Here is a 20,840-nt window from a genome sequence, read left to right on the forward strand (position 1 = left end):
ATTATTATATAAGCTGATGTTTGTGTTTAAAGCAGTTCCACTCAGGTTTGGATCAGGTCTGTATAGAATCAGAGCAGCTCAGCCTTGGTCTGGTAGAATTATAAAAATAATAAAGTCAGTTTCATAACAGGCACTGAGTCACAGTCGGACTACAGTTAAAGGTCAGACTGCTGATCAACACGCCTCGTCCTCCTACTGTAACTATCAGCAGACAGTAAATTTAAATGTGGTTTTCAGGAGAACAGCAGCAGATTTATAGCAGAAACTTGTCTTAGATCACACAGAAAAACTTCACTGGTTTCAGATTTTAGAAACTATTTGATTTTTCAGTTGGGAAATTGTAGTAGTCAGCAGTAATTATGCTACTAATGCTAATGCTAACACTCTCAATACTATTACTACTACTAATGCTAATGCTAATACTAATACAACACCACTAACACTACTAATACTAATGCTAATGCTAATACTAATACAACACCACTAACACTACTAATACTAATGCTAATACTAACACCATTAACATTACTACAATTAATACTAATGCTAATGCTAACACAAAAACTCTTAATACTATTACCACTGCTACTACTCCTAATGCTAATGCTGATACAAATACTAACATTCTTAATAGTACTGCTAATACTAATGCTAGTGCTAATACTTACTCCACTAACACTACTACTGCCAATACTATTGTGTACTATCAGTACTAATGCTAATGCTAACAGCATCACTACTACTACTACTACTACGACTTCTATTAGTGGTCCTGTTAATACTGATGCTAATACTAACATCACCACCACTATCACCACTACCACTCCTAGTACTCTTCCTACTATGACTATTACTACTACTGAAACTATAGTACTGGGGCCACTACTACTAGTTGTAATAATAAAATAAAATAATTTTGCTACAAGGAATACTACTAATACCAAGACTCATGCTTCTTTTATTATTGTCCTATTCACAGTACTTATTATTATATATAGACATAATTAATTTTTAATAATAAACACAATCTTTATTTAGAATGTATTTTTATATAAAAAAATAATATTGTCCTTTGAGTTGTAGCAGAAAATAGAAATTCTTAAAATAACTGAAAAATATATGACCAGATCTCATCATATTTGATTTTTTTTTTAATTTCCTACAAATTCAGAAGATTTTAAACCCCACATCGTCTATTTTCAGATTCCGAAAATCCTGCAGCAATGAAGGCATCAGCAGAGAGCTGAAGCTGTGATTGGTGGAGAGCGGCTGTGTCGTCAGAGAAGTTAGAAGCAGTGAATCAGCAGAGCGGAAGTAGCAGAGGGAGCAGAAGGAGCTGCAGAGACAGACGGACGGAATTTCAGAGGTGAGTTCACTGTTTCTGCTCACTGAACACCTGGAGGTAAACTCAGAGCTTCAGTCTGAGCAGGAAGAAAACACTGGAGAGATGATTTTATTCAGCTCTGACCGAACCGACTCCTTTTAGTTAAACTGAGAAGGAAAACTGTGACACCTCAGAGAACTAGTACTTCATCTACTACTAACTACTAATGTTAGCATGTTTTAAAGTACTAGTACTTCACCTTATATCTTGTAAAATTAATTTAAACTATTCTGACTCGGACTCAGCTTTTTTTCAAAGTACTAATACTTTACCTGATATCTGGTAAAGTTAATTAATTTAAAGTGCTTAAACTTTTATCATGGACTGTCGGCTGCTGCCAGTGTAGAGGAGTGGATAATAATAATTCTGTTGTCCAATCAGCATCTCGATCCGCCACACCTGTGAGGAGGATGGATTATCTGGCACAGGAGAAGTTCTCACCGACAGATTTAGACACATCTGTGAACAGTGTTAGAGAGAAACAGTAGTGATGGTGAAATCGAAGCTTCATGAAGCAATGAAGCACTTTGACACATCTGCTTCAAGAATGACACATTGCTTCAAAGCATTTGACACAACCAGAAGAGTGACATCTGCTGGTCCTGTGTCAGAACTGCATCTAAGTGGAAACAACTGAAAAAGCCTCAGGACTGCTTGTCTCACTGCTTTGTACTTGCAATAAATGTTTTAAAACATATGTATGTTTGTGTGCATATGTGTAGTGTGTTTCTATGAATGAATGTGTGTTGTGTATGAGTGAATCTATGCGTATGTATCCGTGTGTTTTTTAATGCATGAAATGCAACTAGATATATCTAAACTAAATTCTAACTAAATGTATACTCTCCTTAAGTTCTCTCAAAATGACAAATGGCAAATGCACTAGCGTGATCTCCTCTCAAAAACTCAGTTTGAGGATTGAATCAGACCCCTTTGCCTTTTAAGACCTGGACAGATTGAAATGTTCAACCCCTTCAAAGTTCGTGCGAAGCAGCGCGACACGCGATGTGACGTAACGAGGCCTCGTTCTCGATAGTCACGTGATTGTGGACGTGCTGAAGCAGGGATCCAAACACCGTCTCTGAACACTTTTGCTTCAAAAGCTCGGCACTGTGTCGAGCAAACTGGCTCGAGCGTAACATCACTAAGAAACAGACCTACTGTGTTCAGAGAAACACTCTCAGATCTTTGCGTTCAGATCATGAAAAATGGGAGCAAAAACAGAAGTGTTGCATTCATAGTTTTTGTTCAGTGTACTATAACATGTTATATAAAGTAATTAATTTCTAATATTAATCCAATTTAAATACAATATAAATCGAATATTATTCTATCTAATATATAGCTAATAGAAATTTTATATAAATCTGATATAATATAAATCTAATATATCTAATATGAATTTAATATAAATCTAATTGAAATTTTAAATAAATCTGATATAATATGTAATATAAATAAAACATGTCTAATCTAAATCTTCAGGCAGATTTATCGTCTGCTGATGGAACATTTTCCAGCTGTACAGATGGGTTTGAATGAACAGATTTAAAACTCCTGGGTGACTTATTTGTCGGGTGGGTCCCCTGATGGGTGAGACTGAGGTTTTTAGGAATCCTTCACTTTGGTTCTTTTATAAAACACTCCTTCATCCATTCACACCTGGAGCCGCCTCACCTGTCCACACCCAGAACACCTGAAACTACCTGAAACGGATTAATCAAGCTCAACTTTTGGGCTTCTGTTGTTGGGCAACAGTAGTAGTCTGTAGTCAGTATGCTACGAATGCTAAACACCATTACTACTACTATTGCTAATGCTAATGTTGAACCCTCGAAATGAGCAATAGGTCAAAATGTCTTTTCAAAAGTTTATTGTATCGAAAGTTACAAGAGTCCAAAAAATGTTTAGGATTAAGCTGTCCAATAAGAAAACAAGCGCCACCAGCATCAACACTTACGCGGGCCATGATGAATTGCATAAGCCTGCAGCCGACCCACTGCTGCTCCAACACACCACCCCACAAATGGCTGTCTGCTTTTAACTGCAACCCCCTGCATCATGTGACTTCCGGTTCAGACAAACGCATTAAATATTTATTCATGTATATAATTTATACAGATTACGAACATGGGCTGCAACACCAACACCACAACTACAACTAATGCTAATGCTACTACTAACACCATTACTCCTACTATTGCTAATGCTAACACCACAACTGCAACTAATGCTAATGCTACTGCTAACACCATGACTACTACTATTGCTAATGCTAACACCACAACTACAACTAATGCTAATGCTACTGCTAACACCACAACTACAACTAATGTTAATGCTACTACTAACACTATTACTACTACTATTGCTAATGCTAACACCACAGCTACAACTAATGCTAATGCTAATGTTAACACCATGACTACTACTATTGCTAATGCTAACACCACAACTACAACTAATGCTAATGCTACTACTAACACCATTACCACTACTTTTGCTAATGCTAACACCACAACTACAACTAATGCTAATGCTACTGCTAACACCATTACTACTACTATTGCTAATGCTAACACCACAACTATAACTAATGCTACTGCTAACACATTACTACTACTATTGCTAATGCTAACATCACAACTATAACTAATACTAATGCTACTACTAGCACCATTACTACTTCTACTACTAATGCTACTGCTAATGCTAATACTAGCACCATTGCTACTAATAATAATAAAGCTAATGCTAATGCTAACACCCAGAATACGTTTTAATCTGAAATGTTTGGAGTTGAATCAGTTGCTCAGTGTTTTATTTCAGTGTTTTCCATTAATACATTAACATGTTGAGTATTTTTATTTCTGTTTTCCAGAGATGGGAGGTCAGGTGACTTCGTTTGAGAACGTCCACGTCGTCGTCGTTGGCGGAGGGTTCGGAGGAATCGCAGCGGCTCAGGACCTGAAGTCTCGAGGGATTAAATTCACTCTGATCGACATGAGAGACGCTTTTCATCACAACGTTGGAGCTCTGAGAGCCTCGGTGCAGCCAGGTGACGTCTACCTGCTGGACAGCTTCATTCTCTTTTTAGAGATTTTACAGTTTCACTGTTATTTCAAGGATTTTAAAAAAGTAATTTTAATTTTCTTTTTAACTGTGAGAGGACTCAGAGTACCACATTTATCAGTTTTATAGTTTATTTAAATTTCTTTATCTATTTTTATCTTTTTACTAAAACATTATTTTCATTATTTTACTTTTTGCTTTACTCTCACTTCTATGGATCTTTGTGTAATTGAGAATTTTTTACTTTTCATGTGTATTTTCTGGTTTACATAATTTCTACTGTATTTTGTATTTTTACAATTACAATTTTTTACATTATTATTTAAAATTTCTAATTTTACTTATTAGCGTGTTTTTTGTTATAATTTTCTGTTCATGACTTAGTTCATAGTTTTATCACGACTGTCAGTAATTTACGCATTTTAAATTTAAATATTTGTCTGCATTTTTGTGTTGTTCTTTTGTCATGTTTTGAAGTTTTAGAATAAAATTAAATAAAATAGAATAAGCACTTTATTGTCGTTCATAACAGACACGACTTTGTGCACATTTGAATGAAATTTCACTGCATTTACTCGTCCTTGGACAGGTGAAAGAATACAAAATTAATGTATGAAACGTCCCACTGTATACAATATCTGCAAAGTAATTTAAATAAAAATAATGCCGCATTTTTACTTTAGTTTTGCCGTTTTAAAAAATGACTGTTCTGTTTTGTGTGTTTTAATAATTTTCAATCGCATTTTTGTAACTTCGTAAGAAAAAAACAGAATTTTTATTTGTTTCTTTACAGTAGCGATGTGTTCATCAGAGTACCGTTTAGTTTTATCCTCGTCTTGAAAGTGCAGCTCGAAGGGTGTCATGTAATTAAAAGATAACATTTTTAAAAGAGAAGGGAGGCGAGGTTTCTGCTTCTCAGATGATGATTCTGTAGTAAAATAATCTGCTTTCTGTCTGCAGGATTCGCTCGGAGAACCTTCATCCCGTTCAAAGAGACGTTTGGAGAAAGTTTTGTTCAGGGTCGAGTCGAGCGAATCGACACCGACGGTCAGCTGGTCGTCCTGGAGGGAGGAAGGGTGAGGAAGAGGAGGAGGAGCTTTACTGCATTTACAGAGCGACAGACAGAATTCACCTTTTATTGCTCTTCAGCTGTGAATCAGGGTCAAAAGTCTCTTTAATGTCAAAGTGAAAACAGATTTCTCCAAAGTAATGTTAGTTAATTAAAAATATAAAGGAAAAAACAGATGATATACGGTGCAGAAGTATTTACGCCCTTTAAAGTGGCTCTGAGCCAGCACATGCAGCCGAATTCAACTGATCATGATTCAGTTTTTAAAAGCAAGAAAAAGAGAGAACTTCCAGGAGGGTGAATACTTTTTATCGAATCTTTATCTTCCACATGTTTCACATACAAAACCATCAGCTGACAAGTTAATGGTCTGCTCACAGGACCAATATTAGCACTAAGAAGCTAACATTAGCAAAAGAAATCTCCAATTAGCATTAAAAAGCTAATATTAGCATTAGCAAGTAATATTAGCATTAACAAGTAATAATCACAGCAACAACTAGCATTAGCAATAAAACCTATCATTAGTATTAAAAAGTTAACATTAGCATTAAGAACCTAAGATTAGCATTAAGAAGCTAACAGAATTAAAAAAGATGTTGTTCACATGAAAGATAATATTATGGTTTAAAAAACGTTCTTAGTGTAACACAAAGTGACAGTATTAAAATAGAGTTAGTATAAAAACTATTTTTAGCATAAAAACATACCCTCAACATAAAAGCCACCTGTGTTGGCAATAAAATATTAATGTTGACACTGAAAGCACTAGAATAATAAACTATCAGTAGCATAGCAGTTACCATAAAGAACTAAGATTGGCATAAAAAGTTGTGCTTGAATTTAGCAACTAATGCTAGCATAAATAAGTTAATTATTGAAGTAATAAAAAAAATATTACCAGAGCATTTAAGTACCAATGTTAGATTAACCAAAAACACTGATGAAAAAATACTAATAGCATAACAACATTAACATAAAAAAAAGATAATGTTATGGTGAAAAACTGGCATCAGCATAAGAAAACATGTTAGCATTAACATAGAATTAGCATAAAACTAATTTTAGCATTAAAAACATTGAGATCGATGTAATTAAATTTTTGGAAGAACCTCATACACTGTCATCAGCATAGAAAATGAAACGTGCAAATCACACGTCCTGGAGGACTTTTCAGGCTAACAGTTTCCCTCCGTTTCCAGTCTTTGTGCTAAGCTAAGCTAAACACATCCTGCCCTTTAAAAGGTTTTCCAAACGGTAGAAAAGATTTATGGCTCAAAACTTGACGAGCTGAAAATCTTGTTGACTCCGAGGCTGAACGATCTGGGCATAAGTAATTTTCATTTCTTTTTTTGACAGATTTAAACCTATAGTTCTAAAGTGAAGACTGATTTTCATGTTTATTGTATAATAGATTTATTTTAATGGGACAGTCACGTTATTAACTGTTCTACAGGTAAAAACTGCTTCCAGCAGGTATTTATTATATTTTTAATGGCATAGAAGGTAGGATAAATATCACAACCACTGTGACTGTGTTCAGTTAAATAAGATTATTAAGAATATAAATGCCCTAATAAAATAACAGGACGCTCATTAGCAGCATCCTGTAAAGTGATTACATGGACAGAAAGTTTACTGGACGTAGATGGTGTAAGATAGAAGTTTGTTATGATGATATGTGAATAAAAAGAAAGCAGCAGGAAGTTCATTATCTTTAATTTTTAGTGATTTCACATGAGCCTCAGAGGGAACTAACATGCTGAAGGGATTCTGCTGCCCCCTGCTGGCTGAACTAAAGATCTAACTAACACCAGATCATCTTGGGGAGACCAGAGTGATCCTCTACTTTCAGATGTTTTTGTGGATCTGCCGCAGTAATGAAGATAAATAGATCAACACATGTTCGGTTCTTCTCATTTAGACATGGAATATTTTCAGTTTTCTACTACAAACTAAAGTGGAGCATTTTTAAAGTTTGTTCTGTTTTGGAAGACTGAAGCATTTAATGTTGAGTTAAAAACAGAAACGTGGCTTCAGTTTTCATTGTTTTGCAGCAGTTTTTCAGCCTCTCGTTAGAAACAAAGAACAGAAATATGTGCTTTTGGTTGAATTATGTGAAGCTCAGACGTGCTGTTTGTTCTGCAGGAGATCCAGTTCTCCCACCTCATCCTGGCCACCGGCACCGACGGCCCGTTTCCAGGGAAGTTCAACACGACGGCGTCGCAGCAGGAGGCCGTTCAGGTGTACGAGGACTTCATCAAACAGGTTGTAGGGTAGAACCTAAGCTGCAGGAACCAGAACGTCCTGCAGATGCTTCATCCAGGGTCTCTGTGTTCAGGTTCAGGCTGCTGGCTCGGTTCTGGTGGTCGGAGGAGGATCGACTGGAGCGGAGATGGCAGCAGAGATCAGGACCGAGTATCCAGACAAGAAGGCGAGTCTGTTTACCGCTGACGATACCAAACTGGTATCAGCATTAGCAACTAATATTAGCATTAATGCTAATCATAGTTTTTAATGCTAATATTAACATTAACAGCTAATATTAGCATTAGAACCAATTATTAGCATTAGCAACAATATTGGCATTAACAGCTAATATTAGCATTATAGACTAACAGCGTTTAAAACAAATATTTGCGTTATCAACAAGTCTTAGCTGTAAAATGGTTAAACTTGTGATGGCTATAGTACCGATCAGTTAAACCAGCAGCAGGTCTGCTTTATGCGCGAGTCCCAATAAAATAAATCTACTACACAGTAAATATGAAAATTAGGCTTCGCTGGTTAAGTCTGTTTTCAGATCATTCTAAAACAAACAATTTCATTTTCAGCTCATTTTGAGTTGTTTCAGAGAATCTTTTAATCATTCTGGGTGATTTTCTTTTGTCATTTTAGATGATTTTCATGTCATTTAAGACATTGTTTATACTTTTTTTTTTTACAACATTTTGTGGTTTTCAGTCACTTTTGAATAATTTCAGACCATAGAGTCAATTTAGACTAAATTCAGTGACTTTAGTCCAGATTTTCTCATTGTAACCTAATTTCCAGCTGATTTGGGTCAATTCTGTTTGACTTCAGATCTTTTACTGTCTTATTGCATCTTGTAGTTGATATTTAGTGTCTCTTTGTGGTCATTTTATGTGTATTTTTGTTCAATCTGTTGTTCTATTTTCTTGGTTCTGCCTCTTTTTGTAGTTTTCTCTCAGGTCAGATAGTTTCTACATGTGGTTTAATGTTCATTTTTCATCTATTCTATGTTGGCTTGTGTCTCTGTCAGGTTATTTTGTATCTCTTTTCTGCATTGCTGCATCGTGTAGTGTTTTTTTTTGCATCTTTCTGTTGTAGTTTTAGACAGAAATTCTGCTTTTTAATTCTGGTTTCCATCATTCTAACTGATAGATGTCCCCATCATTCTCTCTCCTTCTTCATGATGCTGTGGTTCCTCAAAGCTGCAGAACTTCAAAATTAAAACCGGTTCAGAGGGTTGAACAAAGTTTTCCTCGTCGTTTCTTCCAGGTGGTTCTGATCCACTCCAGGATGGAGCTGGCCGACCCGGAGCTGCTGTCCAGCGTCAGAGATCAGGCCAAGCAGGTTCTGCAGGAGAAAGGGGTGGAGCTTCTGCTGGGTAGGAACACCTGCTCTACCTGCCGACAGGTGAGTCATCGGGTTCTGTTTGGTTTAAACCTGCTGCTGCTGTGTTCCAGGACAGAAGGTGTCAAACCTGTCGGAGCTGCCGCTGAACGTGGTGCAGAAGGACACGGTTGTTACCATGGATACGGGAAACACAGTGACGGTAGATCTGATCATCAGCTGCGTTGGACTCAAAGTCAACTCTGCTGCCTACGAATCCAGCCTGGGTGAGCAGAACACAGCTTCACATGGACCCACAAACTGGTTCTGAAACTGGTCTGGTAGCAGGAATGATGCTAACATTGAGTTAGCTCCCAGCAGAATACATCCAAGAACATCACCTGATTGGTTAGAGGCTCCAAACACCTCCTCACATGATGAACACTAACATTAACAGCCAATATTAGCATCAAAAGCTAATATTAGCATCAAAAGCTAATATTAGCATCAAAAGCTAATATTAACATTAAAAGCTAATATTACCAATAAAAGCTAATATTAGCATTGAAACCTAATATTAGCATTTTAAAGCGAATATTAGCATTAACAGTTAATATTAGCATTGAAAACTAATATTAGCATTGAAAAGTAATATTAGCATTAGGACCTAATTTTAGCATTAAAAACTAATATTAACATTAAAAGCTAATATTAATGTTAAAAGCTAACATTAGCATTTTAACACTAATATTAGCATTAACAGTAAATATTAGCATAAACAATTAATATTAGCATTGAAAACTAATGTTAGCTTTGAAAACTAATATTAGCATTAGCACCTAATTTTAGCATTAGAAACTAATATTAGTGTTAAAAGCTAATATTAGCATTAACACCTAATATTAGCATTAAAAACCAATATTAGCACCTAATTTTAGCTTTAAAAACTAATATTAGCATTAACAACTAGTATTTACAGCTAATATTGGCATTAAAAACTTAGCATTAACACCTAATATTAACATTAACACACCTAATAACATTAACAACTAATATTAGCATTAGGAACTAAACATAGACATAACTGAACATAAAAAACATTTACATTGGTAGTAAATAAAGACCAATGTTAGCATCAAAATACTATTCTTTACAGTGTATACAGCTTATATTCAAATAATAAACTAACATTAGCATAGAAAAACTAATGCAAACTTAAAATTAGACTAAAAACTAACATTAGCAAAAATAGATTGTGCTAGCATTTAGCAACTAATGCTACCCTTAAAATAATGTTAACATTAAATCCAGTTCAATTAGCATTAAAACAATTTTCGTAGTGAAATACCGATGTTAGGCTAACATACAACACCTGATAAACATAAAGAGGTTAGCAACATATCAGTGTTAGCATAAATAAGCTAAGCTTAATGTTGATGTCAGAGCATTAAAAAATTATAGCACCATTTCTTTTAATGCAAATTATACTGTGCAAAAAGGTTTTAGAATTAAAAATGTTTTTCAAGCAGGAAAACATTCACATAAGGAAAAAAGCTGACATTTTAAAAACTAATTCTAGCAAAAAACAATGTTATCCTAAAAATGAAGATAAAAATCCCTTTTGATAGCTTTACAAACTGTCGGTAGCGAAAATAAAAGTGTTATTAAAAATATTTTTACTATGAAATTGTTATATTGGAATTAAAATACTAATTTTAATGGGAAAAAACACATTAAAAACTAAAAAACGAACTCAATGCTAACATCAACAGTAATGCTATCAGAAAACATTTGGTTTTAACGTTAGCACTAAAGAATAGCATTAGCAGCTATTTTAGCCTCGGTTTGAACATCAGTGTTTCCTGAGTTCAAATTATAGATCAATGAATCGGTCACTGATCAGTCATTGACCAGTTATTGATCAGTGTTTCTGCTCCAGCCGGCTCTCTGGCTGATAACGGAGCCCTGAAGGTCAACGACTACCTGCAGGTTGAAGGTTTCTCCAACATTTACGCCGTTGGCGACTGCACTGATGTTAAAGAGCCTAAGATGGCGTACCACGCCGGGCTGCACGCCGCCGTCGCCGTCACCAACATCGTCAACAGTTTGAGCGGGAAGGAGCTGACGACGTATCGTACAGGTACGATTCACCTAAGAGCTCACTTGTCTTCAGTTTCTGCTGGTCGGCTGACGTCTGTGTTGCTGGTTGCTAGGTAACGTCACCATGCTGCTGGCGCTGGGCCGAGACGACGGCGTCGGCCAGTTTAACGGATACCGGTTGCCTCGTTTCCTGGTCGCTTTGGGGAAAAGTCGAGATGTGTTGGTGTGGAAGAGCTGGTGGGACATGAATCAGAAACAGCCCTGATTCTCACGTCTACTTTTCCTAAATGTTGATTCATGTTCAGTGTTTTCAAATCTATAAACAGAAAAATGATATCCGCTGCTGCCTGATGCTAAGCTAGCCGTGTTTCATGTTTACATACAATCCAGAATGCTGATGAACAGCTTCTTGATGAACAATCACCATTTAGAAGTTAAAATCAGTGTATAATCAGTTTCATGTGCCAACTTTGATATCTGTGACATCTGTTAGATTTAGCTAACAGTTAACATGACATTCCAATCAGAAAACAGCAGCTATTAGCAGCGAAAATGCTAACACAGAGCACAGACAGTTAGCTTCACAGAAACAGATCAGTGCCTAAAAACATTAGCCGACACAGCAGGTTAAACAAACACAGGTAATGTTTATACGCTTTAAAAGCTAAAAGATAACAAGTTACCATAAAATAAATACAAGTTTAACAATTAAAACCATCATCAATAACTACTGATGTAACACATATTAGCAGAAAATTGTTTGCATAAAAAAAAACAATGTTGGCATTAAATTCTGAAGTTAAGGTAAAAAAAACAGATGTTAGCATTAGCTCACCAATATTCACATTCAAAATTTAGCATCAGTTTTTCAATGCTTCGGTTTAATTCAGAATAAAATAAAACTGATTAGCATAAACACACCAATGTAATCATGAATTAACTACCGGGACCAAAATGCTAGCATTAGCTGAGGTCATTCTAAAACAAACTGAAGTTAGCATTGTTGACGTAAGCGTCTGGCAATGAGAAGCTACAGTTAGCATTTAAACACTTTAACATTAATGTTAGCATTAACAGTTGGTATTGACATAAAATACTTCGCATCAACAGAAGCATTAAAAACAATTTTAGCCTAAACTGTTAGCATAAAACAACCATTTGAGAAGTATCTTTTAGCTATGCAACTGTTGATATGAGCAACTTAAAACAAACACGATCCAAAAAATAAACGTTAGCATTGAAGAGCTAACAATAACAAATATGAACCAACATTAGCAGATAAACCATGAAACGTTCTGATCTGTGTTTGTGACGTTCTTCCTGTTGTCTTCTCAGAACTAAATGGATTTTTCTAGACTGAAAGGTTTGGATATTCTCGTTATATTAATTAAACTTTAGATATTTGGAGGTAGGTGAATAAAAGTGCATTTTCCATGAAGTTTATTTCTTTTTTCCATTTTGTTTACTTGCTGTGTGTTTACTACAAAAAAAAAAAAAATTAAATGGTTTTACTCAAAAACACAAAATAAAGACATGAAACAGGTTTAAAAACTAAAACTTTATTTTTACCAAACAATAAATAAATTATTTTGAACATGAAAAAGTGTTTTTGTGTTTTCATCCAGAAAATATTTGATCATTTCTTATCAAACCAAATTCAGATCAATTCTCCCATCAGACACCTCAAACTGATCAATAATATTAATAAATAATGATAAATAATGGTAAAGTTGGCCTGAGAGCTGCAGCTGCTGAAAAAGTAAAACCTTCAACCTGTCAGGATTTAAATAAACGTGAACAAAGTGAGGAGACTCCAGCAGCCAATCAGGCGCCTTCATGTGTCCAATAAATACCAATAATCAATAATAAATAAATAGAAAACAAACACGAAGGTTTGGTTGCTTCTCAGCTGCAGAGACAAAAAAAACAGACCTGAACATGTAAAACTTCTGATCAGAAACAAGATTCATTTTAGAAATCAAAGAGAAAATTAAGAAAATAAAAGAATATTTTCCTGCTTTCATGTGGATTTGGACAAAATGAGACAAACTGAGGTTTTCTGAAGCGATTCAGAGAACGATCTGTAAATAATCTGACAAAGTTCAGATAAGTGAAGCTTTCTTTGTCTTATGACTGAAATAAAGACAAGTATTAAATCATCAGACAGACAGTTAATAAAATAATGAAAACTGTGTTTCACTGCAAAAGATTTAAAATGAAGAGAAACTGGATCAGAAAAACCTGGAATTAAAAACCTCCGTTTGACTTCTGTCACACTCAGGATTCTGAGCTAAAAATCTGTTTCAGAAAAAAACTAAACCAGAGAAAACCAGCTGGAACCAGCTGAACTGGTTTAAGGTGGACTGACAACCAGGAGTTTGAGGTTTTAGGATGTCAGTATTCATGCTTTTGTTTGTTTCTTTACCTTTTTTCATTGATTTCTGGATTATTATTTTTTTACATTTTACTGAACGAATATCCAGGTTTTTGACATTTTCGTGTCGAGGTTTCAGGTTTTTGTTTTTGCCAGTATTCAGGCTTTTGATGTTTATTGTCCTAGTTTGGATCATTTTGCTGCATCGGTATAGGGGTTTTGATGAACTAACTTCCAGATTTTAGATATTTTTTGATGTCAGTATTCAGGTTCCTGACATTGAAGGAAAACCAGTTTCCAGATGTTTGACAGTGAAGTTCATCAGAATCCAAAGGTTTGAAGTTTAGCTGCATCCATTTCTGGATTCTGACGTTTTGGTGGACTAATATTTTCTTCAGAAACCGATTTTATTCTTTAATCATTTTAACTGATTTATCAACGTTTGTCTGCAGTTTAACTTCAAACCTAAAACCTCATTTTCTCTCTGATTGGTCAGAAACTTTCCTCCATCATCCAGTTCATCTTCTTCCTGCTGTTTTCACATTCAGTTGTTTTTGTTAAATTATGAACCTGGAAAAGGAGATCTGACAGTTTTAAACCCAGAATCACTGAGACCCAGTTAAACACATTTTACTGTTTTTATGGTAAATTTTACTCAATTTCATGAAGTTTTTAAATCCAGTTTGGATCATTTTCTGTCTTTTTAAATCTTCTGAAGCTGCTGCATGAAGACAGTTTGACTAAAGAAAACTGTAAATAGTTTATCTCCTCTCAGCTGTTTCTGCATTAAATTATTATCCCCCGCCTCCACAAAGTGGAAAAGGGGGATATAGGTTTCGGCCTCCGTGCGTCCGTCTGTCCATCCGTCCGTCCGACATGAAGGGGACAGCTTTTCTGGGAAACTATTACAGCTAGGATTACGAAATTTAGTGTGTAGCTTCACACCATGGACACTTTGATCAAGTTAGAAAATGAGACCTGTGCGATAATATTTAACAGAGTTATGGCCCTTGATCACTATTTTGGATATAGACTCAGACATCACATGTGGCGGGGGATATTGATGACCATGTTAATGTCTTGTTAATTCTAAACCTTTAAGGCAGATCTTTACATCCAGAACCAGAGGTGGCAGCAGCAGACCTCCCATGATGCTCAGCGGCGCCCCCTACTGGCTCTTGGTCTTGCCGGGCTGCAGGTAGGTCCGGTAGAAGAAGTTGCAGAAGAGCAGCAGGTAGCTCAGGTACATTAGCCCCGCCCACATGACGTTGTCGAAGCGTGACGGACAGTCTCCCTGCGGCATCCATCCCAGCACCAGCGCGCTCACCAGCAGCCCCATCAGCATCTGGACGATCTGGGCGCCGGTGATGAGCACGGCCAGGGGGCGGGGCACGCGCAGGCCGGCGGCGCGGGCGGCGTAGTAGCTGTACATGAGCGCGTGCACGGTGTAGTTCATGGTCATGAACCATCCTCCGCCCGCCACCATGTCCTTATAGGAGAACCAGGAGTACAGCAGCACCGTCATGTGGTGGTACCAGTGCAGGAACAGCAGCTTCTGCTTCCTCAGCACCACGAACGCCGTGTCACCTGCAGGAGAAGGCACGTCAGACTCCGCCCACTAGCTCACCTGAAACTTCTAAACAGGTCACTGAAATATAAAATCCTGAAGTTTTACAGAAACAACTACAGAATATGTCTAAAAATAAAGGAAAAAATAAATTATGTTAAAACTGGAAAACAAAACACGTCAGACTCCGCCCACTCGCTCACCTGGCCTCACCTGTACACTCTGAACCTCTAAAATTTAGTTTTTTCTTAAAAAGAAACATTTTTTTTTATTTATGTTCCACACATGTCAAATCCTGGAATCAATGGATTTACAAAACGCGCTGATTCCAGGATTTGATATTTGTGGAAAATAAATCTGATGTTAAAGAAGTGGAAAAATAAATGTTGACTCCACCCACTAGGTCACCTGTAAACCTCTAGTTTGAACAAACAGATTATTTCTGGGGAATTTCTAAAAACGATATTTGCAGAAACAAGTCATTTTGATTAAATATGTTATTTAATTTTCCTGGATAAACCACAAGTAGCACACGATGAGTTCAAGGACCGTTGGAAAGTTGAAAAATGTAGAATATTGTTACATTTTTTTCAGTTTCTGGCAGATAAATGGTGTTTAGTCCTTTTCTACATTTTACTTTTACTACTACCATAATAATAAACATGTGACTGACCCAGTTCTGGAGCCTTGCTCAGGACGAAGGCGTAGGCCCAGAACTTGCTGACCGGTCCGCTGTAGAAGCTCTGATCACAGATGGACCTTCTGAAGCCGCTGGAGCTCAGGATGTGGAACATGTAGGACCCGGTCCGGATGGAACCGACGATGCTGCAGCAGAACAAACGGTAGAACAGTCAGAACCAACATCAGAACCAACAGTAGAACAAACATCAGAACCAGAACTGAGTGTAGAACCTTCAGTCTGCTGCTGATTTATTGATAAAACCTGAAAGCTTCCTGGATCTTTTGTTCTGCTGTTGGTCACACAGACACACAAACCACCAACTAAAAAATACAAAGACACACAAACCGAGCACAAAGAAAACTAAATCCGTCGCCTATTCATCCTTTAATGAACTGGTTCCACTGATCTTTTTATTTTGGGTGATTTTTAATCAACTGGTTCAGGTAAACTTTTTATTTTGGGTGATTTTAAACGAGGTCAACAGAATAAAATGAATTTCATCAAACGATGAGTTCAAAGACCGTCTGAAAGTTAGAAATCTGATCATTCTTTCTGGTAAATTCTCTTGTTTCTCCTGCACGTTTGTCAGGTGAGTCGACCAAACACACCTGAGCTTTGGGCGGCTGGTTGCCACAGAGACAACCAATGTTTGTATTTTAGAGGAGGAGGCGTCGCCGTGGAAACGACTGCAGCCATTGTGTCGAGACTTTTTAAAGAAAAGATTCAAACTGATAAAACAGAAACGCTTTAAACTGGTTTAAGATTGAAGTAAAGAGTTTATGTCTGATATTTAATTTAATATTAAATTAAATCTGTTTAGTATTAAATGTTTAATTAAATCTACAGGTGGAATGATTACAGGTAGATCTAAAGGTGCGTTTACAGCTGATAGGTACTAGTATATCTACAGGTGTAATGTCTGGAGGTGAGGTATCGCCACGTGTGTTTACAAGTGAGACATCTCCAGCTGTGTTTACAGCTGATAGGTACTAGTACAGCTACAGATGTGATCACTACAGGCGTCATGTCTACAGGTGTGTTTACCTGAACACGGCCAGACTGAGCGACCAGGCGACCAGCGGCAGCCTCAGGTTCATTCTGGGTCGAGGCTTCATGTAGTGACGTCCAGCGAACACCAGGGCGGCGTAGAGAGCACAGAATAGGAAGGACTTGGACCTGCAGGAGACACAGAGTACTGAGTAACTGAGTACTTTTACTCTAGTAGAAACTGTAACTGAGTACTTTTACTCATCTTTATCCACTCCATTTATCAGCTGCAGGTTTGACACTAATTTTTAAGAAACTTTTTATATTTAAACATTTTGACTTTTGATGTATTTAATATTTACATTTATTTTTTTAAGTGTTTGATATTTGATTGTTTATATTTATTTTCTAGATTTCAGACATGTTGCACATCATTGATATTTTATAATGGAGCTTTATTCTATTTTTTTATTTATTTGACAGTTTTGTAAACATGTTTGGGATTTCTATTTTAATTTTTTTGTCAAACCATTTTTGATTTGTTTGTTACTTTCTTCACAACAAACTAAATCAATAAAAGTGCTCTATAGACTAAAAGAACACATCTGATGAAGTGAATCTTTGACTAAAGGAGGAGTTTACTGCAGTAACTTTTACTCCAAACATCTAATCTACTGTTTTTATTGGTTAATCATCATTTTCAGTCCTAGTTGTTAAAATTTGATATTTTCCACCAAATTAAAAATAAAATGAAGCTCAAATTAAAGACCTAACCTCCGATTTATTTTAATTAGCTGTAAGAAAATATCTTTTTATTCCTGATCAGCTCTTCTGTTTATGACTTAATGATAAAATATGAAGCTGAACTACAGCGGACTGATTCATGACGCACCTGCGGAGCTCCGCCCTGTGACGTCACTGACTCACCTGCAGCAGGTTTCTCCCTCTTTAATATTGAAGTTCTTAATTCTTTGATTATTATTATTATTGTTAATTTTAACATAGAATAAATCACAAACAGAAACTGGAGAGCATCCATGATCAGGTTTAATTAGTTTTCATTCAGAGTTTCTGAATTATTTCTGAGCTTCTTCCACATATTTTCACATTTCATCATCATGGGAGGAGTCGTGACGCCACCGGGCCTCACCTGAGCTCCACCTGAGGAATTTCAATCACAAAAGGAATGTGGGAGTTTCTCAGATTCCTTTAATCCAGAAAGACAAAGTGTGAGTTTCACTTAAATCTGCGCCTCACCAGACCCCGTTAACAAACCGTCCGGTTCTTCGGTTCGTCGCTGCTCTGAGCTCAGACGTGACTCAAACCGGAGAAGTTTACCTGTTTTCTGAACTAGTGACGTCAGCCTCCCTGTTCGGCTTCAACAACTTCAAAAGAAACGCTTTTTTATTACGACAAACCGAGCTGATGTCTGCGCTGATCACCCTCCTCCACGTGCTCTGATCACACAGTCTATGGCTCTGATCGGAGGATTTCAGTTTCAGGTGAACCGGTTCAGGTGAAACTCTGCTGAAAGCTGAGACCTCCGGTATTCTGTGTTTAAGAAGGATCAAAGCAGGAACTCCGAAAACCCCGAAATCAAGTTTACACCAACAGAAACCGCAGCCTTGTTTTGGTAAAATAGAGGAATAATAAAAAAAATAGACAATATTTGAATGGAGTCCGGAGCGGAAAGAACTCCTTCGGACATCAGTTTTTAAATGTTTGTTTCTGATCTTCAGCAGATTTAAATAAAAGCGTCTCAGAGCAGCTCCAGATTATTATTAATAATAATTAGAATTAATGTTTCCTCACCAGTGCAGCTGCATCCACCGGATAGCTTCCCGCTCATCGAACCGTTGCTCAAAGCTGAACTCGGAGAATCTCCGGATCTCGGAACCGTTCAGCATCTTCAGATTTTGTTTGAGTTCTGGTCCTTCAGAGATCCAGCTGCTGTCTGGACCTCACCTGCTCAGCCTCGATTAAAGCTGTCGACGGGGGGCGGAGCCTAACACACACCTGTCAGCTTCAGTCACACCTGAGTGACGTTAAAAGAAGGAGAAGCACAAAGTACCGCAGTAATCACACAAAGTACCGCAGCAATCACACAAAGTACCGCAGCAATCACACAAAGTACCGCAGCAATCACACAAAGTACCGCAGTAATCACACAAAGTACTGCAGCAATCACACAGAGTACCGCAGTAATCACACAAAGTACCGCAGTAATCACACAGAGTACCGCAGTAATCACACAAAGTACCGCAGTAATCACACAAAGTACCGCAGCAATCACACAAAGTACACAAAGTACCGCAGCAATCACACAGAGTACCGCAGTAATCACACAAAGTACCGCAGTAATCACACAAAGTACCGCAGTAATCACACAGAGTACCGCAGTAATCACACAAAGTACCGCAGTAATCACACAAAGTACTGCAGTAATCACACAAAGTACCGCAGTAATCACACAGAGTACCGCAGTAATCACACAAAGTACCGCAGTAATCACACAAAGTACCGCAGTAATCACACAAAGTACCGCAGTAATCACACAAAGTACCGCAGTAATCACACAGAGTACCGCAGTAATCACACAAAGTACCGCAGTAATCACACAGAGTACCGCAGTAATCACACAAAGTACCGCAGCAATCACACAAAGTACACAAAGTACCGCAGCAGTCACACAAAGTACCGCAGTAATCACACAAAGTACTGCAGTAATCACACAAAGTACCGCAGTAATCACACAGAGTACCGCAGTAATCACACAAAGTACCGCAGCAATCACACAAAGTACACAAAGTACCGCAGTAATCACACAAAGTACTGCAGTAATCACACAAAGTACCGCAGCAATCACACAAAGTACCGCAGCAATCACACAAAGTACCGCAGTAATCACACAGAGTACTGCAGTAATCACACAAAGTACTGCAGCAATCACACAGAGTACCGCAGTAATCACACAAAGTACCGCAGTAATCACACAAAGTACTGCAGTAATCACACAGAGTACCGCAGTAATCACACAAAGTACCGCAGTAATCACACAAAGTACCGCAGCAATCACACAAAGTACCGCAGCAATCACACAGAGTACACAAAGTACCGCAGCAGTCACACAAAGTACCGCAGTAATCACACAAAGTACCGCAGCAATCACACAAAGTACACAAAGTACCGCAGCAGTCACACAAAGTACCGCAGTAATCACACAAAGTACCGCAGCAATCACACAAAGTACACAAAGTACCGCAGCAATCACACAAAGTACCGCAGTAATCACACAAAGTACCGCAGCAATCACACAAAGTACCGCAGCAATCACACAAAGTACCGCAGTAATCACACAGAGTACTGCAGTAATCACACAAAGTACTGCAGCAATCACACAGAGTACCGCAGTAATCACACAAAGTACCGCAGTAATCACACAAAGTACCGCAGCAATCACACAAAGTACTGCAGTAATCACACAGAGTACCGCAGTAATCACACAGAGTACCGCAGTAATCACACAGAGTACCGCAGCAATCACACAGAGTACCGCAGTAATCACACAGAGTACCGCAGTAATCACACAAAGTACCGCAGCAATCACACAAAGTACCGCAGCAATCACACAAAGTACTGCAGTAATCACACAGAGTACCGCAGTAATCACACAAAGTACCGCAGTAATCACACAAAGTACCGCAGCAATCACACAGAGTACCGCAGTAATCACACAAAGTACCGCAGTAATCACACAAAGTACCGCAGTAATCACACAAAGTACCGCAGTAATCACACAAAGTACCGCAGCAATCACACAGAGTACCGCAGTAATCACACAAAGTACCGCAGTAATCACACAGAGTACCGCAGTAATCACACAAAGTACCGCAGTAATCACACAAAGTACCGCAGCAATCACACAGAGTACCGCAGTAATCACACAAAGTACCGCAGTAATCACACAAAGTACCGCAGTAATCACACAGAGTACCGCAGTAATCACACAAAGTACCGCAGTAATCACAC

At 37.5% G+C, this 20,840-nt stretch overlaps 2 protein-coding genes across 2 annotated transcripts; one reads left to right on the forward strand and one right to left on the reverse strand.

Annotated features, from left to right (window-relative positions):
- The first annotated feature begins 1,242 nt into the window (after positions 1 to 1,242).
- Positions 1,243 to 12,639, forward strand: aifm2 (apoptosis inducing factor mitochondria associated 2). The gene is made up of 9 exons (XM_022220690.2): positions 1,243 to 1,366; positions 4,266 to 4,442; positions 5,417 to 5,532; positions 7,674 to 7,793; positions 7,867 to 7,959; positions 9,048 to 9,156; positions 9,236 to 9,388; positions 11,041 to 11,241; positions 11,315 to 12,639. Exons 2-9 carry the CDS (start codon positions 4,268 to 4,270, stop codon positions 11,464 to 11,466), a joined length of 1,119 nt encoding a protein of 372 aa, XP_022076382.1. The 5' UTR covers positions 1,243 to 1,366; positions 4,266 to 4,267; the 3' UTR covers positions 11,467 to 12,639.
- Positions 12,640 to 12,744: 105 nt separating this feature from the next.
- Positions 12,745 to 19,007, reverse strand: LOC110970412 (elongation of very long chain fatty acids protein 6-like). The gene is made up of 4 exons (XM_022220694.2): positions 18,624 to 19,007; positions 16,869 to 17,000; positions 15,816 to 15,967; positions 12,745 to 15,162 (listed from the first exon to the last, which is right to left on the reverse strand). Exons 1-4 carry the CDS (start codon positions 18,716 to 18,718, stop codon positions 14,744 to 14,746), a joined length of 798 nt encoding a protein of 265 aa, XP_022076386.2. The 5' UTR covers positions 18,719 to 19,007; the 3' UTR covers positions 12,745 to 14,743.
- Between the last annotated feature and the right edge of the window lie 1,833 nt (positions 19,008 to 20,840).

The sequence above is a fragment of the Acanthochromis polyacanthus genome, chromosome 15, assembly GCF_021347895.1.
Source record: "Acanthochromis polyacanthus isolate Apoly-LR-REF ecotype Palm Island chromosome 15, KAUST_Apoly_ChrSc, whole genome shotgun sequence".
Lineage (NCBI taxonomy): Eukaryota > Metazoa > Chordata > Actinopteri > Pomacentridae > Acanthochromis > Acanthochromis polyacanthus.

What these genes read in the sequence shown, in the direction of transcription:
- LOC110970412 (XM_022220694.2), bottom strand. Translation starts at nt 18,718, where the DNA reads ATGCTGAACGGTTCCGAGATCCGGAGATTCTCCGAGTTCAGCTTTGAG. An exon ending in CTCAGTCTGGCCGTGTTCAG is followed by an intron (nt 15,968 to 16,868) that starts GTAAACACACCT and finishes GTTCTGCTGCAG; the next exon opens with CATCGTCGGTTCCATCCGGA. An exon ending in GAGCAAGGCTCCAGAACTGG is followed by an intron (nt 15,163 to 15,815) that starts GTCAGTCACATG and finishes CTTCTCCTGCAG; the next exon opens with GTGACACGGCGTTCGTGGTG.
- aifm2 (XM_022220690.2), top strand. Translation starts at nt 4,268, where the DNA reads ATGGGAGGTCAGGTGACTTCGTTTGAGAACGTCCACGTCGTCGTCGTT. An exon ending in ACGAGGACTTCATCAAACAG is followed by an intron (nt 7,794 to 7,866) that starts GTTGTAGGGTAG and finishes CTCTGTGTTCAG; the next exon opens with GTTCAGGCTGCTGGCTCGGT. An exon ending in CCGAGTATCCAGACAAGAAG is followed by an intron (nt 7,960 to 9,047) that starts GCGAGTCTGTTT and finishes CGTTTCTTCCAG; the next exon opens with GTGGTTCTGATCCACTCCAG.